The sequence below is a fragment of the Rhinatrema bivittatum genome, chromosome 5, assembly GCF_901001135.1.
Source record: "Rhinatrema bivittatum chromosome 5, aRhiBiv1.1, whole genome shotgun sequence".
Classification (NCBI taxonomy): Eukaryota; Metazoa; Chordata; class Amphibia; order Gymnophiona; family Rhinatrematidae; genus Rhinatrema; species Rhinatrema bivittatum.
Genome location: NC_042619.1, coordinates 99,154,455 through 99,174,677, shown reverse-complemented (window position 1 = coordinate 99,174,677; position 20,223 = coordinate 99,154,455). Strand labels below are relative to the sequence as shown.

The 20,223-nt window shown below is 46.1% G+C and overlaps 1 protein-coding gene across 1 annotated transcript in view; it reads left to right on the top strand.

Annotated features, from left to right (window-relative positions):
• Positions 1-20,223, top strand: part of HSPH1 (heat shock protein family H (Hsp110) member 1) — a 216,780-nt gene that overhangs the window by 78,405 nt on the left and 118,152 nt on the right. The window contains exon 6 of the mRNA XM_029602650.1: positions 628-761. Within this exon, the coding sequence (XP_029458510.1) occupies positions 628-761 (134 nt within the window). The remainder of the gene's footprint in view (positions 1-627; positions 762-20,223) is intronic.

Here is a 20,223-nt window from a genome sequence, read left to right as displayed (position 1 = left end):
GGCTAATATTCTATCTCTGAAAGTAATAAGAAATAGATGGTTTTTTGGGGAACTGCCGGATTCCTGCCACTGTCTGAGATGGGATGCTGGACTCTGTGGACCCAGAATGGCATTTATGTTCTGCTCTGCCCGGCCCATCTAGTTTTGCCTATTTTCCCTACTCCTTGCAATACTGTGGATCCCTAAGAACCTAAAATTGGCCATGCTGTGTCAATATCAGCGATCCCCCAAGCTCAGCTTCTTGTCTCCTAACAGTTCTCTCTACCAGTTGTTTTTCTTCCCATTTTCTTTTTTTTGTTTTACTGTTTTCCCTTGCTAGGTCTATTTAAATCTTAACAGAAGAAAAGATATGAAAAACAAAAATATTGGGTCTTCCCTATCCCAGCCTTAGTCGCTGAATAGCCTGGCAGAGTTTATTACTATCCTTCTCCTAGGTCAAGCAGAATGATAGTGGCAATAGTTAATTATACAGTTTTTCCAGTGGCCACACAATCCTGGGAGCCAGGGGGCACTGCCTGTTATACCTGCTTCTAACCTCGTCAAGAGGGAAGTCTGCTTACCATTTTACCTTGTTTCTACACTAGCAGTGACAGTTTTAATCTTTATTTTCATCTTTTTTTTCCCCAGTTGCTTTAAACTTTGGAATTTATAAGCAAGACCTTCCAGCACCTGAAGAGATGCCACGGATAGTGGTTTTTGTTGATATGGGGCACTCTGCATTTCAAGTGTCTGCCTGCGCTTTTAACAAGGGCAAACTAAAGGTACAGTGTGAGTTATTGATGTCAATGTGAACATGCATTTGGGCCTCAGAACATTGAAGTCCATTTAATCGTTGCCATGGTGTCATGCACACAAGGATGATTGGCAAAGGGATTTCCATGGGTAAAAACAATTTACACAGCTAAAATGGGCTTTCTGAAAATTGCTCACTTTCAGGGCAGCTAAAAGTGTGGTATGCAAAGTGTTTTGACAGTGAAGAGTACTTCTGTAGCTGCATTGAAAGGAGGCATTCCCAGGAAAATAAATGCATGTAAAGGGCATTTTCAAAGCTATGCATGTGCTTTTCTAACAAAATCCTACCACATAAAAGGCAGCCACAAGTATCCAGGCATGCTTTTTATCTGTGGCAGTTTTCAAAGTAAAAGTGCACACACTCTCCTTTTGAAACCAGCTGCAAAGACTGCAGGTAAAGTACATGCAGATTTTGCATCAATGCAGGCAAGTTTGACTACTGGCTCCAAGGTGTTTTCACAATGTTGAAGAAATCACAAGTGCTTCCTGAGAAAAACATGAAGGTTTTTTTGTAGATTTACCTTTACCAGACAGATTTTTTTTGCTTTACCCCCACCTCCAACATGTTCTGGACAACCCAGTATACAGTTTCCATGTTGTGCAGTGTCATTATCTTTAGAATTATGCTAAGTTGAAGCCATTGCAAATTGGAGAACCTCCTTACATAACATAAGATATGCCATACTGGGTCATACCAAAGGTCCAAATCCAGTATCCTGTCTTCAACAGTGGCTAATCCAAGTCACAAGTACTTGGCAAGTACCCAAACATTCAATAGGTCCCATGTTTCTAATGCTGGTAACAAGCAGTAGCTATTCCATATTGATAGCAGTTTATGGACTTTTTCTCCAGGAACTTATCCAAACCTTTTTTAAATCCAGCTTTATTAGCTACCTTAACCATAAATTGTGCATTGAGTGAAATAATTTTCTATTTGTTTTAAATGTGCTACTTGCTAATTTTATGGAGTGCTCCTAATCCTTGTATTATCCGATAGAGTAAATAAGTTTCATATTTAACCTTTCAAGTCCTTTCAAGATTGTAGACTTCTATCATATCCCCTCTCAGTTATTTCTTCTCCAAACTGAACAGCCTTAACCTCTTTAGCCTTTCCTCATAGGGGAGCCATTCTATGATAATTATCATTTTGGTTGGCTTTCTCTGTACTTTCTCTAGGGCACCTATATCTTTTTTCAGATGCGGCGACAAGAATTGCACACAGTATTCAAGGTGCAGAGATGACATTCTCCTTTTTATTTGGTATTCCTTTCCTAATAGTTCCTAACATTGTTTGCTTTTTTGACTGGCCACAGCACAGAGCCTACAATTTCAATGTAATATCAATTATGTTGCCTAGATCTTTTTCCTGGGTGGTACCGTATTTTTCGCTCTATAAGATGCACCTGACCATAAGATGCACCTAGGATTCAGAGGGGGAAAATTAAAAAAAAAAAAAAAAAAGGTTGTGCTAAACCGGCTCTGTCCCCGGGCGTCTGTGCATCTTATGGAGCAAATTAGGGGAGTGCATAACATTTTTTTTCTCCCCATTTTGTTTTCGGGTCTGGGGAGGGCCATTTCGGTCCACTTCCCAGATCAGAAAACTTTTATCTTTCTCTGGGACCCCCCAAATAAAACCCCCATCCCAACCCTCTAAATTAAGCCTCCACCCTCCTGACTCCCCCCAAGACCTGCCAAAAGTCCCTGGGGGTCTAGGAGCGGTCTGGGAGCAATCTCCTAGACTTGGGCCATCGGCTGCCAGTAATCAAAATGGCACCGACGGCCCTTTGCCCTTACTATGTCACAGGGGCCGACCAATGGCAGCGGTAGCCCCTGTGATATAGTAAGGGCAAAGGGCCGTCTGCTGCCAGTAATCAAAATGGACCTCCAGGGACTTTTGGCAGGTCTTGGGGGGGTCAGGAGGTGGGGGGGTTTTGTTAGATTTTTAGTGATTTTTTATATTCGCTCCATAAGACGCGCATACATTTTCCCCCCACTTTTGGGGGGAAAAGTGCGTCTTATGGAGTGAAAAATACGGTAACTCCTAAACTGGAACCTATCATGAAGCTACAGCATGGGTTATTTTGCCTTATATGCATCACCTTGCACTTGTCCACATTATATTTAATCTGTTGTATGGACGCCCATTCTTCCAGTCTCACAAGGTCCTCCTGCAGTTTCACAATCCGCTTGTGATTTAACTACTCTGAATAATTTTGTCATTTGCAAATTTGATCACCTCGCTCGTTTACCTCTTTCCAGATTATTTATAAATGTATTAAAAAGCACTGTTCCAAGTACAGATCCCTGAAGCACTCCACTGTTTATCTTTTTCCCACTGTGAAAACAGACCATTTAATCCTACTGTTTCCTGTCTTTTTTAACCAGTTTGCAATCCACAAAAGGACATTTTCTCCTACCCTTTGACTTTATAGTTTCCTTATAAGACTCTCATGAGGGATTTTGTCAAATGCCATCTGAAAATCCAAATACACCACATCTACTGGTTCACCCTTTATCCACATGCTTATTCACCCCATTCAAAAACAATGTAGCAGGTTTGAGGCAAGACTTCCCTGAGATAAATCCATGGTGGTGTCCCATTAAGTCATATCTGTACATTCTGTGACTTTTATTCTTTATTATAGTTTCTATGATTTTTCCTGACACTGAAGTCAGGCTTACCAGTCTGTAGTTTCCTGGATCACTTCTGGAGCCCTTTTTTCTATATCAGTTACATTGGCTACCTTCCAGTCCTCGGGTACAACAGATGATTTTACTGGTAGGTTACAAATTACTTGCAATGGGTCTGAAATTTCATTTTTGAGTTTTCAGAACTCCAGGATGTATACCATTTGGGTCCAGGTGATTTGCTACTCTGGCCTACTATATCTTCCAGGTTCATTGTGATTTGGGTCAGTTCATCTGAATCATTACCCTTGAAAACAATCTCTGACATGAGTATCTCCCCAATATCTTCCTCAGTAAATACCGAAGCAAAGAATTAATTTAGGCTTTTCATGACTGCCTTATCTTCCCTAAGTGCTAACTTGTCTATCTAATTGTCCAACTGACTCCCTCACAGACTTCCTGCTTTGTGACTAGGCCGCCTCTTCTCAGAAAACCGTGGGAACGGTGGCCATTTTGGGGGTTGGTTTTTCTTCAGACTCTGGCCTGCAGGGCTTAGGAGAGCCAGATTTAACTGTTTCACTGCCAGATTTAAGCCCAGTTAGAGCCCCGGAGGGGGATTTTGAACCTTCTCCCTCCCCCCTCCGTGCCCGGGAAATCCAGACCTTGTTTTTCCACAGAATTTGTGCTGTTATTGCACAAATCATATCTAGCTAGTTTGCAGGAACAGGATGACCCTTCGGGTCCCTCCCCAGCCAAGATCCCTCGGGTGCCTGCTCCACAGCTCCCTCCCGTTCCGGATGTGCAGGGCTCGGACAGAGTGGTGCCAGGCCCTTTCGGGGCCCCCCCCCCCCCGGACCCCTCCACAGTCAGCTGCGGTCCCTGATCCCGATCAGGACTGGCTTTCTCCCAGTTCTCTGCTTGAGGGTGACGACCCGCGTGTTCTCCATTTGTTCCCAAAGGAAGAGCTGGATCCCCTCATTCCCTTTATTTTACAGGAACTGGGAATTGATGTGCCACCTGCTGATACTGTTTCAGCCGCTATGCCAGCTAATGTGGAACCAGTCCAGGCGGGACTTAGGGCTCCTCCATGTACATTCTCGTTCCATCCTATGCACAAGCTGCTGCTCCTTCGGGAATGGGAGTCCCCCGAGGCGGGGCTCAGAGTAGGGAGAGCAATGGACAAGCTCTATCCCCCTCCCTGATGAATTTCTGGACATGCTTAAAGTTCCCAAGGTGGATTCTTCAGTCTCCACTGTCACCAAGCACACCACCATCCCAGTGGTGGGAGCCACGGCGTTGAAAGATGTTAAGGACCGCAAACTCGAGCTTTATCTCAAGTGCATCTTTGAAGTCTTGGCCTTAGAAGTCCAGGTGACAATCTGCAGCAGTCTCATGCAGTGGGCAAGCCTCAGGTGGGTTCAACAATTGCTCAGCACCCAGGACCTCCTGTCTGCAGAGGCGGAGCAGGCAGAAAGGCTAGAGGTGGCAGTGGCATATGGGGCCCTTTACGATTTGCTCCGAGTGCAGGCCAAGGCTATAGTTTCTGCAGTGTCAGCCAGACACCTCTGGCTCTGCAATTGGGCGGTGGATTCCTCTTCCAAGTCGCAGTTGGGCACACTTCCTTTCAAGGGTAAGTTGCTTTTTGGTGAGGACCTTGAACAGCTTAAGTCCTTGAGAGACAAGGTTCATAAGCTGCCAGAGGACTGCCCGAAACAGTCCAAGTCTTTCTTCCCTTTGCACTCTCATTTTCAGGGGCAATGGCAGTATAATAGCAGAGCGCGGGGATCTTTTCTGAGGTACTGCCTTCAGATCCCAGTCCTGGTCTCATTCCTTTCGTGGCCGCTGTCCCTTCCGGGATGGCAACCAACAGCACTCCACCACCAAGTCCTCGCCCCAGTGAGATGCGGCCGGCCCATTCCTCCTTTCCAAACTTAGGTGGATGGCTGTCCATGTTTCTCGAGGAATGGTCAAAATTACTATGGATCAGTGGGTACTAGAGGTGATAGAAAAAGGTTACACATTAGAATTTGCTCGGGACCTACTGAACCTTCACATAATCTCTCCATGCGGCAGCCGGAAGCGGCCAGCAGTCGACCAGACCCTTGGCAGGCTACAAGCGCTCTATGCCATAATTCCAGTCCCGGTGGAGGAACAAGGGTTCGGCCAGTATTCCATCTACTTCATCGTTCCCAAAAAGGACGGGTCCTTCCGGCCGATCTTGGATCTCAAGAGAGTCAACTGGGCTCTCAGGGTTCCCCATTTTCGAATGGAGACCCTGAGGACTGTGATTGCGGCGGTTCGGGCAGGCAAATTTCTGGCCTCGCTCGACTTAACGGAGGCTTATCTGCACATACCGATACACTACGACCATCAGAAGTATCTTAGGTTCAATATTCTGGGACAACACTTCCAATTCCGGGTGCTTCCATTCGGCCTCGCCACAGCGCCATGCACTTTTACCAAGGTCATGGTTGTAGTGGCGGCCGCTCTCCGGGAATGAGTCCTGGTCCACCCTTACCTGGACGATTGGCTCATCTGGGCCAAGTCGGAGACACTCTGCAGGGTGGCGGTCGACAGTCTTGGCCTTCCTGACCTTACTCGGGTGGATATTCAACTTCTCCAAGAGCAGTCTACAGCCATCCCAGATCTTGTAATTTCTGAGAGCACGATTCGACACCCGAGTTGGAAAGGTGTTCCTCCCAGATGCTTCGGTGCTCAAACTCGTGGAGCAAGTGTGCAATTTTCTCTTGCTTTCGCTACCCACGGCCTGGGATTACCTTCAGGTCCTGGGGTCCATGGCTTCCACTATCGATCTGGTTCCTTGGGCTTTTGCGCATGTGCGTCCGTTACAGATAGCTTTGCTGTCCTGCTGGAAGCCAGTGTCTGATCAGTTTCGGACAGTCCTTCTGCTTTCAGACTCTAGCACAGACATGCAATGGTGGCTCTCACTCGCTCATCTTTTGAAGGGGTGCCCTTACAGACTCCTCAATGGATCATTGTGATGACGGACGCCAGTCTATCTGGCTGGGGTGCAGTTTGTCAGACTCAGGCCATGCAGGGACGCTGGTCCCCAGCTCAATCCCGCTGGCACATCAATCGCCTGGAGGCCTGAGTGGTTCGCCTGGCACTCAAGGTTTTTTCCCTCTGATCCGTCGCAAGGTGGTGCAGGTGCTCTCGGATAATGCCTTCACAGTAGCCTATATCAATCGGCAGGGGGGCACCAGAAGTTGCCTGGTGGCTCTGGAAGCCAGCAAGCTCCTCGTTTGGGTGGAACGGCACCTGGATCATCTAGCAGCTTCTCACATTGCGGGGAAGGAGAATGTTCAAGCAGACTTCCTCAGTCGTCAGCATTTAGATCCTAGAGAGTGGGAATTGTCCGGAGCAGGTGGGGTCCGTCCCCCCCCCCCAAGTCGACCTGATGGCTATTCTGGACACTGCAAAAGCTCCCAGATCAGCCGCAGACGGGAACACTGTTCTGAAGGAGTGGATGCCCTGGTCTTCCATGGCCTTACGATGTTCTCCTGTACGTGTTTCCCCCTTGGCCTCTGGTGGGGAAAGTGCTCAGAAGAATAGAACTTCATCGGGGTCCCGTAATTCTTGTGGCACCCGAGTGGGCCTGCAGACCATGGTACGTGGATCTGGTGAACCTCGCAACATTGTCCTCTTCGCCTCGGCCACCTTCCACGTCTTCTCCGGTAGGGTCCCATATTTTTCGACCAGGCGGATCGCTTCTGTCTAGCGGCCTGGCTTTTGAACGGAGGCGACTAAGAGAGGATATAAAGAAGTTATATCCACCCTGTTGCAGGCCCATAAGCCTTCCACATCGCTCGCTCACATTCGGATTTGGAGTTTTTGAAAATGTGTGTGCCGAGTCCGGTGTGCCGGCGCGCAAGGCTTCAATATCCCAGGTCCTCTCCCTTCTGCAAAATGGCCTTTCCAAAGGTTTGTCTTTCAAATCCTTAAGGGTGCAGGTTTCCACCCTCTGGTCCCTCTTGGGTAGATTCGATGGTTGCGCTTTGGTGGCTCATCTGGATGTCGTTCGTTTCCTCAAGGGTGCAAAGGATTTGAATCCGCCCATCCGGGCTGCCTTTCCCTCATGGAGTCTTAATCTGGTGCTTAGGGTTCTTTGTGAGGCTCCTTTTGAACCCCTCAGGCGGGCCACACTTAAGAATCTAACTCTTAAGGCAGTTTTTCTAGTCTCTATTTGCTCCACCAGGAGGGTTTCGGAGCTTCAAGCGTTATCCTGTAGGGAACCTTTTCTCGTTTTTTGGATTCAGGGGTCTCACTCAAGACTGTTCCATCATTCTTGCTGAAGGTTGTGTCTTCCTTTCACCTTAGTCAGTTGGTGGAGCTCCCAGCTTTTTCTTCCGAAGAAATTGTGGACCAATCTGATGACCTCCAGCGCCTGGATGTCAGAGTTTTACTGCGATATCTCCAGGTTACAAATGAGTTTTGAGTCTCGGATCATCTGTCTTATGGAGTGGTCCAAATAGGGGAAACAAGGCTTCTAAGGCAACAATTGCTCGCTGGTTAAAGGAGGCAATTGCATTAGCATATATGTCAGGGCCGGACGGTTCCGGAGGGCTTGAAGGCCACTCATTGCATTCTCAGGCTACTTCTTGGGCAGAGTCAGTCGGTTTCTCCGCAGGAAATATGCAAAGCAGCTACTTGCAAGTCTCTGCATACTTTCGCTCGTCATTGTCGCCTTGATGTGCAGGTGCCAGTTTTTGGTTCTTTCAGGCGACAGGTGCTTCGAGCGGGACTGTCTCTGTCCCACCCTGTTTAGGGAAGCTTTGGTACATCCCACTGTCTGGACTGATCTGGGTACGTACAGAGAAAGGAAAATTGGTTCTTAACTGCTAATTTTTGTTTCTGTAGTACCACGGATCAGTCCAGACTCCCTCCCGAGTACTGTCTGTTATGTCCACTCGAAGTTCTTTTCTTTAGTTTATTGGATACCTCTACTTCCTATCATAACTTTAAGGCACCGGAAACATCTCCTAGATGAATGTGGATATACAGAGTTTTTAATTGTTCAATTTATCAGTTCTTTATTGCTTGCTTGATCTTATACTAGTTATCTTTATCTTTATCTGCTTTGACAAAGTTTATACTGAAGGGATGCAGGGTAGGCTCTGTCCTGATATAGGATACCCTTTCAGTTTTTGTCTGTCTCCATCTGGACAGGAGGCTCAACCACGGTGTGGACTGATCCGTGGTACTACAGGAACGAAAATCAGCAGGTAAGAACCAATTTTCCTATTTTTCTTCTTTCCTTCAGATACCTCCTTCCAGTTTTTGAAGGAATAACTTTTGGCTAAAATAGTCTTTCAACTCACCGTTTAACCATACTGGCAATTGTTTGGCCCTCCATCCATCTTTCTTAATGTGTGGAATACATCTGGACTGCACTTCTAAGAATTTTTTTTTTAATTTAATGTTTTTATTCAACTTTTACAAAGATTATAAACATTCACAACATTGGTAAGCATTGTACATTGCAAACATATATATCCCCCTCTGACAAACCCAAAATCCCCGTCCCTCCCCCTTCCCTCATGAGTCTCTCTTTCCAAAACAGCCAAGTCATGTAGTTCAGTAAGCCATAATACAGTAAGAAAGTGGACAACGGACATGCCATTGTATCTTCAAATTCTCTTCATAATTTTGTACAGCATAATCTGTAAGTGGTAGAATTCAGACTTCTCAATCCAGAAGGAAGCATAATGAATAAGACCCCTACAGAGAGCATAAATTGAGATCGCCCCAAACCTCTTCTATAATATCACAGCTGTGCTAGATAATTCAAAAAAGGTTTCCAGGTTGCCATAAAGGATGGCAATCAGTTATGTTTAGTGGCTGTCAGACGCCAAACGATAATAGGAGTGTACTCTTTCCTTGATCTCCGAAAGCAGAGGTATGCGTTCGGATTTCCAACGGAGGGCTATTAGATTGCGCGCAGCAATGAATAATTGAGCTCACAATTGCTGTTGACGCTTAAGTATTTTATCAGGGAATACATTCAATAACGCCGTGGCGGCCGAAGGTAACACAGCAACTGCCATAAGTTCGTTAAGCTAGGCAAAGATCTCTCTCCATAAAGGTGTGATTTTGGGGCATTCCCTCCAAATATGTAGGTATGTACCTAGTGCTCCACAATTACGCCAACAGGTATCCTCAATTTGGGCAGAAAACTTATGAAGTTTGTCCGGGGTGAAGTACCATCTGTATACCATTTTGTAACAATTTTCCTGTAATTTGGCAGATATCGAGCATCGCCTGGCCATTCGCAAATTGTCTCCCCAGGTGCGTGCTCCCAGTTGAATTTGCAAATCTGATTCCCAGTGTTTTATGAACGCACAGTGGTCTATTCCTTGTGTAAAGAACAACTGGTAGAGTTTAGATATGGAGCCTTTAAGCAGATCGCTATGTAAAAAGTAAGATTCTACCAGAGACTGGCTGGGACAGGAGTCCAGCCCTTTGCAGTGAGCGTATAAAATGGACGCTCTGCGCATAAATCAAAGTCACGAGGTTCAAGGTTATATTTAATAGACATCTGTCCCAGTGAAAGAAGTTCTCCCTGGGACAAGAATTGTCCTATAGTAATTACCCCCTTCTCTTGCCAACGTTTGAACTGCTGTAAATGGTATCTGGGGGGAATTGCGAATTATAGAATAAGGATGACTGGTAAAAATATTTGATCCCCCCACCAATTGTTTCCTACTCTGACCCCATATGCGCAAGGTAGTCTCAAGAGACCAAGGGACACTCTTTACAGGCTGCCAGGTGTTGCGCGGTTGCCAAGGCATAGCGGCTAATGCCATAGAGCCTACTATAGCTTGTTCAATTTGCACCCACTGTTTGGGGAACTGGGTCCGATTAATGTCTAATAATTCTCTCAGCTGGAACGCACAGTAGTACCACAAAATATTGGGGACCCCCAATCCTCCCTGTAGTTTGGGCATATATAAAAGAGCGAGTGAGTCTGGGGGGACGCCTGCGCCAAATAAAATCGAAGATCTTTTTCTGCCAGCTGCAAAGAATGGGAGATGGGATATAAACAGGTAAAAAGGAAAACAAATAGAGAAACTTCGGTAGAACATTCATTTTAATAATAGCAATTCTGCCTAACCAGGAGATCGCGCCACTGTTCCATCTGCTCAGGTCCTTGAGGATTTTATTTACCAGAGGCTGATAATTAATATGATATAAATCGGATAGTTGAGAGGATATCAGTACACCCAAATATTTAATATGGGTCTTTGCCCATTTAAATGGGAATCGTTCCTTTACCTGTACATCCTCTGGGATCAGGTTAATATTGAGCAACTCCGATTTCTCAAGATTAACCTTACGGCCGGAGACGGAACTGTACCTGTCCCACTCCCGCATTACTCCCTTCAAGGACGATATAGGGTCCGTTAATATTAATAGCACATCATCCGCAAAGAGCGAGAGTTTGTACTGAGAATTCCCAAAGGTTGGCACCCTTAATATCCAAAGATTCCCGAATTTTAGTGGTGAGTGGCTCCAGGTAAAGGGCAAATAGTAGTGGGGAGAGGGGACACCCCTGCCGAGTACCTCTTCCAATATCAAAGGCTGGTCTATAACAGTTGTTAACTTTAACCCAGGCTTTATCATAGAGCCTCTGTATCCACTGGAGGAAATAAGGCCCGAATGCCATTTTTTTGCAATGAAAAAAGGCCAGTGGACTAAAACACTTTCTCAGCGTCAAGAGAAAGCAAAACCGCCGGATCACCCCCCTTGTGGACCCACCACATTAAGTCCAGGACCTTACGAATATTGTCTGCAGCCATACGATGCGGGACAAAACCTACCTGGTTCAGTGTGGACCAGATATGGGAGGTATTCATTTAGCTGTAGGGCTAAAATCCGAGCTAGCAGCTTAAGATAGACGTTAAGGGAGATTGGCCTGTAAGAGGTGCATTGTGTAGGATCCCGTCCTGGCTTAGCTAAGACTGTTATACCCGCTACATTGGCTTGGGGTGCAAGACTCCCGTTCCCCCGGAGGCTGTTAAAAAAAAAAAAAAAAAAAAGTGAGCTAGCGGTTCAGCTAACGTATGGGTGCATTTTTTTTTTAATAACAAATACCCGAAAAGCCTTCAAGGCCCGGGGCTTTGCCAGGCTTGAGGGTTTTTCACGGACAGTATTTCACCCACCATAATAGGGGCATCTAGGGTTTCATAGAGGGTAAGGCTCCCAAGGCAGCATCCTTTAAATACTCAGTTATACTAGGTTGGCAAATAGTTTCACCAGTACTATAGAGCTGTCCATAAAAGCTAGAGAACACTTCGCGTATCTCCTTAGATGCGGTCAGCATGGTTCCCTTGGGATTAAGATGGTATTTTGGGAGGCCCTGGCCTTCAAGCTGCGAGCTAACAGACGTCCTGCTTTGTCACCGCCTTCATAATAGGCCTGTTTAGTAATTTTTAGCGCATGTAATAGTTGTGCATTATCCAATTCATAAAGTTCAGATTTAGAAGCTAATAATTTCTGATAACTGCGAGAGGATTGAGTTCTCATGTGCTCCCTGGCTCTCAGATATGGAGATTAGGAGGGAGCTGACGAATTGTGGCCATCTTGCAGCGCTGCTGGATAGCGCCCCCCCCCTTTTTTTTTTTAAACAATATCCATGCCTGTTGTACATTCGTAGCTGATTATTTCAGGTTTTTTTAAACTATTGTCATTTTATCAGTTTCCCTTTTGAAAGTTTAATGCTAAAGCTGTGGATTTACTTACTGTACCTCTTGTAGTCATTAATTCAATCCCCCTTGAGGTCATTCAAATTTGATCATGTTAGGATCACAGTTGCCAAGCGGCCCCACCACTGTTACTTCTTACCAAATCCTGTGCTCCACTAAGGATTTAGATCTAAAGTAGCTCCCTCTGTCATCTGTTCCTGAACCAATTGCTCCATAAAGCTGTCATTTATTCTATCCAGGAAATTAATCTCTCTAGCATGTCCTGATGTTAAATTTACCCAGTCAATATTGGAGTTATTGAAATCTCCCATTACATCACTACCAATTTGGTTAGCTTACCTAATTTCTCTTAGCATTTCATCATCTGTCTCAACATTTTGGCAGGTGGATGGGAACATACGATTGCTATGCTCTTCCCCAATACATGTAGGATTTTCACCTATAAAGATTCTATCGTGCATTTAATCTCTTGCCATGATCCTTATCCTGTTAGATGTTATGCTATCCTGGACATAAAGCACCACCCCATCTCAAGTTGCTTCTCCATATAATGGAGAGATAATTTGTACCTTGGTATGGCTCCATCCCATTGGTTATCCTCCTTCCACCATGTCTCTTGAGATGCCAACTAAGTCTCTCATCATTCACTGCTTTACACTCTAATTCTCCCATCTTACTTCTTAGACTTCTGGCATTGGCATACAGACATTTCAAAGTGTGTTTTTTGTTTGTATTAACATCCTGCTCTTCTCCTCGGGCAAGCAGGATGGTAGTCCTCACACATGGGTGACATCAGATGGAGCCTGGTACGGAACACTTGCACCATCATCTCATGAACACATTGAGACTCTGGAGCTCTGCCTGCTTCTAGGGACCTGCATGTGGAACATGCAGCATTTCAGAGAATGCTAACCTAGAGGTGTTGACGTCAGCTTTCTAAGAACCTAAATTTGGCTTCCAGCACATCCCTTCCACATTTTCCTGTCTCTAATGCCCATATGTACCATGACAGTTAGCTCCGCCCCAGCACTGTCTAAAATCATATCTAGTTGTCACGTGAGGTCTGCCACCTTTGCACCAGGCAGGCATGTTACCAGGCAATCCTTGTGCCCTCCAGCCACCCAGCTATCTACATTCCTAATAATTGAACCACAAACTGACATTTGACCTAACCCTTCCCTCTTGGGCTGTAGCCCTGGGAGATACATCCTCAGTGCGAGAGGACAGTGCTTCACTTGGAGAGCAGATCCTTGCTACAGGATCACTTCCTGCTGCTGCACCAGGTTAATGCTCTCCAAACAGGAGACCTTCCTCCTCCAAGGCATTACTAGGGCTGTCAGACTGGAGTTGGGACTTGGCTACTATGTCCCTGAAAGTATCATTTATAAACTTTTCCTCTTCATCCAGGCAAGCCAATCCACACCAATGGGTTGTGCACTCTTAACCAGCAGGTGGAGACGGAGAATGACGACTTGCTGATGTCCCTCTCATATAGCTCACCACAGACATCAGCCAGCCAGTATTTCTAACTCTCCAGCATGTGGTGGATATGCATCCTTGCTTGTGGACTTCGGCCTGCCAGGATTGAAAAGGCTGTCCTGATCTCCTGTGGTGATAGCATTTGTTCCTGCCCTCAGTTGAGTGTCTAATATCTCAGGACAGGAGTGAAGTGAAGGCTGATGCCTTAGCCCCCTCTTAACAGGGAGAGTTCCTGTAAGGAGAGTGCAGTAGGGTAAGAGCCTTGGGCTCAGCCCTGTTGTTTTGTCTCTGCCTCTCTAGTCTCTTTTGTCCTCCTCTCCTTTGCCTGCTCCCTACTCCAGTTTATTCTCTGGTGTTACGCTGCCTTACCCAGCTAGAGTGCTGCGGTAGGGAAAGCACACAGCAGACACCATTTTGATCTTGCAGTAAGACTGCTGAGGCGCGCACAGGATAGAAATGACAGCAGGAGAGTAGCGCAGGAAAAAGCTGCATGTGTGCTCTGCCTGTTATGTGTATGTGATTAGCCCCAGGAGATTGCTAAGCATTTGCCAGAAATGCCTGGAGGCTCAAGGGGTTGTCTCTGTGGAGGAATTTTTCCTTGCAGTGACTTCAGGAACTCCAAGTTCTCAGGAAGGAAGTGTGGCCACAACTCCTGCCGGGAGAGGTGAGGAGTCTTCCCTGCCTCCCCTCCTGCCAATTCCCATGGGGGTGAGCTCAGAAGGGATTTTCCCTACTCAGGCCATGGATGTTTCCACCATGTCATGAGTGGAATTTTTTAAAGGTCTGCATGTTTTGTAAAGGGTAGGGAAGGGTTCCAGGTGGAATCTCGAATGCCCACATCAGTGGTCTTCCCCTTAGGATCGCGGAAGCAGTTAAAGGAGGCCTTGTTCACCCCCCGCCCAACAGATAAAGCAGAGAAGGGGACACATGCTGAAGGAAAAGGTGAGGATGCTGATTCTTAGGACTCCTGGGAGGAGTCTAGGTCCTCAGTGGGGGACCCAATGAAGCATTTTTGGAGGAGGAGGAGATTCCCCCCAGATACAGAGCTGCACGGGGCGATGCTTTGGTTCTCACAGGGACCTGAGACCCTGAAGGCCCTTGGTTGTGAGGAGGCCTTGCTTGCTGCGGCTCAGGATCCGAATAAGAGTCCTGAAATGGTTCGTTTGCAAAAGATTGCCTGATTTTTTTTTTTTTTCCTCAGCATGAAGCTTTTCAGGAATTGATTGGTTTGGAATGTTTCTCCTGAGGCTAATTTAAGAACATAAGAAATTGCCATGCTAGGTTAGACCAAGGGTCCATCAAGCCCAGCATCCTGTTTCCAACAGAGGCCAAATCAGGCCACAAGAACCTGGCAATTACCCAAACACTAAGAAGATCCCATGCTACTGATGCAATTAATAGCAGTGGCTATTCCCTAAGTAAACTTGATTAATAGCTGTTAATGGACTTCTCCAAGAACTTATCCAAACCTTTTTTTGAACCTAGCTACACTAACTGCACTAACCACATCCTCTGGCAACAAATTCCAGAGCTTTATTGTGCATTGAGTGAAAGAATTTTCTTCGATTAGTCTTAAATGTGCTACTTGCTAACTTCATGGAATGCCCCCTAGTCCTTCTATTATTCGAAAGTGTAAAATACCGATTCACATCTACTTGTTCAAGACCTCTCATGATCTTAAAGACCTCTACCATATCTCCCCTCAGCTGTCTCTTCTCCAAGCTGAACAGCCCTAACCTCTTCAGCCTTTCCTCATGGGGGAGCTGTTCCATCCCCTTTATCATTTTGGTTGCCCTTCTCTGTACCTTCTCCATTGCAACTATATCTTTTTTGAGATGCGGCGACCAGAATTGTACACAGTATTCAAGGTTTGATCTCACTATGGAGCGATAGAGGCATTATGACATTTTCCGTTTTAATAACCATTCCATTCCTAACATTCTGTTTGCTTTTTTGACTGCTGCAGCACACTGAGCCGACGATTTTAAAGTATTATCCACTATGATGCCTAGATCTTTTTCCTGGGTGGTAGCTCCTAATATGGAACCTAATATCGTGTAACTACAGCAAGGGTTATTTTTCCCTATATGCAACACTTTGCATTTGTCCACATTAAATTTCATCTGCCATTTGGATGTGCAATCTTCCAGTCTTGCAATGTCCTCCTGTAATGTATCCCAATCCGCTTGTGATTTAACTACTCTGAATAATTTTGTATCATCCGTAAATTTGATAAACTCACTCGTCCTATTCCTTTCCAGATCATTTATATATATATATTGAAAAGCACCGGTCCAAGTACAGATCCCTGAGGCACTCCACTGTTTACCCTTTTCCACTGAGAAAATTGACCATTTAATCCTACTCTCTGTTTCCTGTCTTTTAACCAGTTTAATATCCACGAAAGGACATCTCCTCCTATCCCATGACTTTTTAGTTTTCTTAGAAGTCTTTCATGAGGGACTTTGTCAAACGCCTTCAGAAAATCCAAATACACTGCATCTACCGGTTCACCTTTATCCGCATGTTTATTAACCCCTTCAAAAAAATGAAGCAGATTTGTTAGGCAAGACTTCCCTTGGGTAAATCCATGTTGACTGTTCCATTAAACCATGCCTTTCTATATGCTTTACGAGTTTGATCTTGAGAATAGTTTCCACTATTTTTCCCGGCACTGAAGTCAGGCTCACTGGTCTATAGTTACCCGGATCGCCCCTGGAGCCTTTTTTAAATATTGGGGTTACATTGGCCACCCTCCAGTCTTCAGGTACAATGGATGATTTTAATGATAGGTTACAAATTTTAACTAATAGATCAGAAATTTCATTTTTGAGTTTCTTCAGTACCCTAGGCTGCATAACATCTGGTCCAGGTGATTTGCTACTCTTTAGTTTGTCAATCTGGCCTACTACATCTTCCAGGTTCAGTGATTTTGTTCAGTTCATCTGACTCATCACCCCTGAAAACCATCTCCGGAACTGGTATCTCCCCAACATCCTCATTAGTAAACACGGAAGCAAAGAATTCATTTAGTCTTTCTCATTAGCAGGTATGTACTCTATGGATCCTAAAGCTAGGTTGCAGCTCTGGTTTCCCAAGGTGGGCATCCTGCTCTGTGCTGTGACAAAATGTACCAGGATCAAAAGATTGAGGCAATTTTGAAACAGGCCTTTGAGGCAGTGCCATGATTCTCCAGATATTTGCATGTTGTTTGGCCAGGGCTGTATTACAGTTGGCTCAGGAAGGCTTTGGGTGAGAATGGCCCATACCTGGAGCTGGGAGCTACATTTGCAGGATATGATTTGGCACATATGGCTGCTCAGTGATTGAGGCTCGAAGATCACTGACTGCAGAACTGGTCCACTGATATTATTTCAAAGTCTAATCTCACATAGTTGCCTTTTAAGGGGCGCTTATTGTTTGGGGAAGAATTAGGGAAGATGGATTAATGGATGTGGCAAATTTCCTTGATTACCCAAGGACAGGAAATCTGCTCCCTGGTTTTTGTCAGCAGAGCGGCGATTTTGGAGCACATGGTGGTTTGTCTTCCAGAGGTTCGAGTAATTGGAGGTCCCGCTCCAGATCTGTCCTTTCAGGCAAAGAAGCCAGGTAAAGATGGTGCCTCTGGTTCCGGAGCTCCTCGATCCTCCCAATGAAGTTCTGGTGGTCCATCCTCCGGTTCCGGAGATAGGCAGCCACTTGTCTCAATTTTATTGGAGGTGGGCCCACATCACTTCTGACCAATGGGTCTTGGAAGTGGTACGCATTGGAAATTCTCCGTCCTTTATGGTTTCCCCTTGCCATTCCACAGAAAAGCGGACAGCAGTTCAGGCCACGTTGCAGGGGCTGCTAACTCTGAAGGCTGTGGTTCTGGTTCCAAAGAATCAGGAAAGCACAAGCTGTTCCACTTACTTCCAAGAAGGAGGGCTCCTTTCAACCAGTTCTAGAAATAAAGGGAAGCTTGTTTTCCTAGACCTCTTGTAAGTGTACCTACACGTTTCAATTCACAATCAGCATCTGCATTACTTGCGCATTATGGTTTTAGGCTGCCATTACCCAGGACCATTTCAGAGGTGGTGGTGGTGACTCTCCGCAAGGTGGTGACTCTCCGCAAGGTGGTATTGAATAGGGTGGTTCAGTTGCTGCAGCACCTGGGATGAGTAGTAAATTTGGCCAAGAGCAACCTTGCAACCTTCTCAGTTTCTGGAATATCTGGGTGACTGGTTCAATTCGGCTCAGGGTGCAAGGTGTTTCTTCCTGAGTCCCGCATTCAGATGATCTGGGGGCAAGTCTGAGCCCTAAGATCAGCAGTCTCCCCATTGGCATGGTCGTACCTACAGATGCTGGGATCAATGGCCACGACAATAGAGGTGGTTCCTTGGTCACACGTGCATATGCGTTACCTGCAGAGGTTCCTTCTGGCTCACTGGAATCCTCAGACTCATGAATAGAATGTGTCGTTGACTTTGCCTCCGGAAGTGAGACAACAGTTGCTTTGGTTATGCGGGGGACCATCTGGAGAGAGGATTTGAGTTGGAGATTCCCAACTGGTTAGTGTTCACTACAGATATGAGTCTACAGGGTTGGAGAGCTCACTTTCTGGAGCTAGCAGTGCAGGGGCAGTGGGTTCCCGAAGAAATGTCTTGGTTCATCAACTGGCTGGAATCCAAAGCAATTCGGCTAGCCTTGCTGCAGTTCAAGGCTCAGTTGAAAGAAAAAGTGGTGAAAGTAATGTCAGACAACACAATAAGAGGTAGCCTTCATAAATCGAGGGGGGACTCAAAGTCTGCAAGTCTCTCGGGAAATGGATCTTTCTTCTGTGGGCGGTATTTGCTGGCATTGTCAGCTTCTCAAGTCACAGGGGTCGACAACGTGCATGCGGACTGTTGTCATGAGTTGGATCCAGGAGAATTGGTTCTCGAAGTGTTTTGACTCATCGTGGAGCGATGGGGTTGGTCCTTTCTGGATCTGATAGTGAGTTGCAAGAATGCAAAAGTGGATCACTTATACAGTCTGACCTGGGAAGTTCTAGCACTCGGAGTGGATGTGTTGATTCAGTCTTGGCCACAGGTCAAGTTGCTCTGGTTTCTGCTGTGGCACATGATTAGTCTGTTAATACAGAAAGCACGGCATCCAGTCTTGGTGCTCCTGGTGGTCATGGTACACTGATCTGTATTCTGCTGGTGGAAGATCCGTGGCAGCTCCCTCTGCTCAAAGGCTTCTGTGGCAGTCTGGTATTTCATGATCCAGATTGGTTTTTGTCTTATGGTTTGGTTCTTGAGAGGGCTCAGCTGCTGAATTGAGGGGGGGCAGGTTCAGGTCCAGTGGTGTTTTAACTCTTTTGCATGCTTGAAAATTTTCCACCTCTTTGGCCTATATCTGGGTCTTGTGAGTCTTTGAAAATTGTCTTCCCATTTCAGCGTCTATTCCTTTGATCTTAGAGTTTTTACAGGAAGGTTTGAGTAAAGGTTTGGCCTTGAACATGCTCAAGGTGCAGGTGGCTGCCATAGTGTTATCAGGGACGCATACAGACATGTCTACATTTCTGAGGGGTGTGAAGCACCTTAGACCCCCCCTTGCGTTTCCTAGTGCGTTTGTGGGATTTGAAGCTAGTTTTCTCCTTTTTGGCTGGTCCGACCTTTCTTCCATTGTGGGGTATTTCCTTGTTTTGAACATAAGAACATAAACTGCCATGCTGGGTCAGACCAAGGGTCCATCAAGCCCAGCATCCTGTTTTCAACAGAGGCCAAACCAGGCCATAAGAACCTGGCAAGTACCCAAAAGCCAAGCAGATCCTATGCTACTAAAGATTGTGTTTCTTGTCGCTATCAGGCCGATACAGTACAGTGTGCTCCAGAGTGCACTGTTAACCTGCCCTTGGACGCGCGTTTTCCCTTACCCCTTATTCAATAATGGGAGGAAAATGTGCGTCCAACCCGCGGCACCTAATAGCGCCCTCAACATGCAAATGCATGTTGAGGGCCCTATTAGGTATGCCCGCGCGATACAGTAAACAAAATGTGCAGCCAAGCCGCACATTTTACTTTAAGACCTTAGGGCCTACCCAAAGGTAGGTGCTAGTTTCTGCCGGCACCGGGAAAATGCACAGAAAAGCAGTAAAAACTGCTTTTCTGAGCACCCTCCGACTTAATATGGCGATATTAAGTCGGAGGTCCCGAAGTGTAAAAAAAATTTAAAATGGGCCGGTGGCTGTCGGGCCGAAAACCGGATGCTCAATTTTGCTGACGTTCGGTTTCCGAGCCTGTGGCTGTAAGCTGTCAAACCCGCTGACAGCCGCCGCTCCGGGCTAAAAGGAGGTGCTATGGACGCGCTAGTGTCTCTAGTGCCTCCTTTTGCCTGTTTCTACTGCACCACCTAATTTGCATACTGAATCGCGCGCACCGGCCGCTCTGCCGGTGCGCGTGCCGGGAGAGCGGGCGTTCGCTCTCCCGCGGACTTTACTGAATCGGCCTGTATGTTCGGCGAAGTGGATTTGAGTTACAAGCCTTGTGTAGAGAACCTTTTTTGGTTATTACGCTGGATAGAGTACACTTAAGGACAGTACCTCCCTTTCTTCTGAAGGTGGTTTCAGATTTCCATT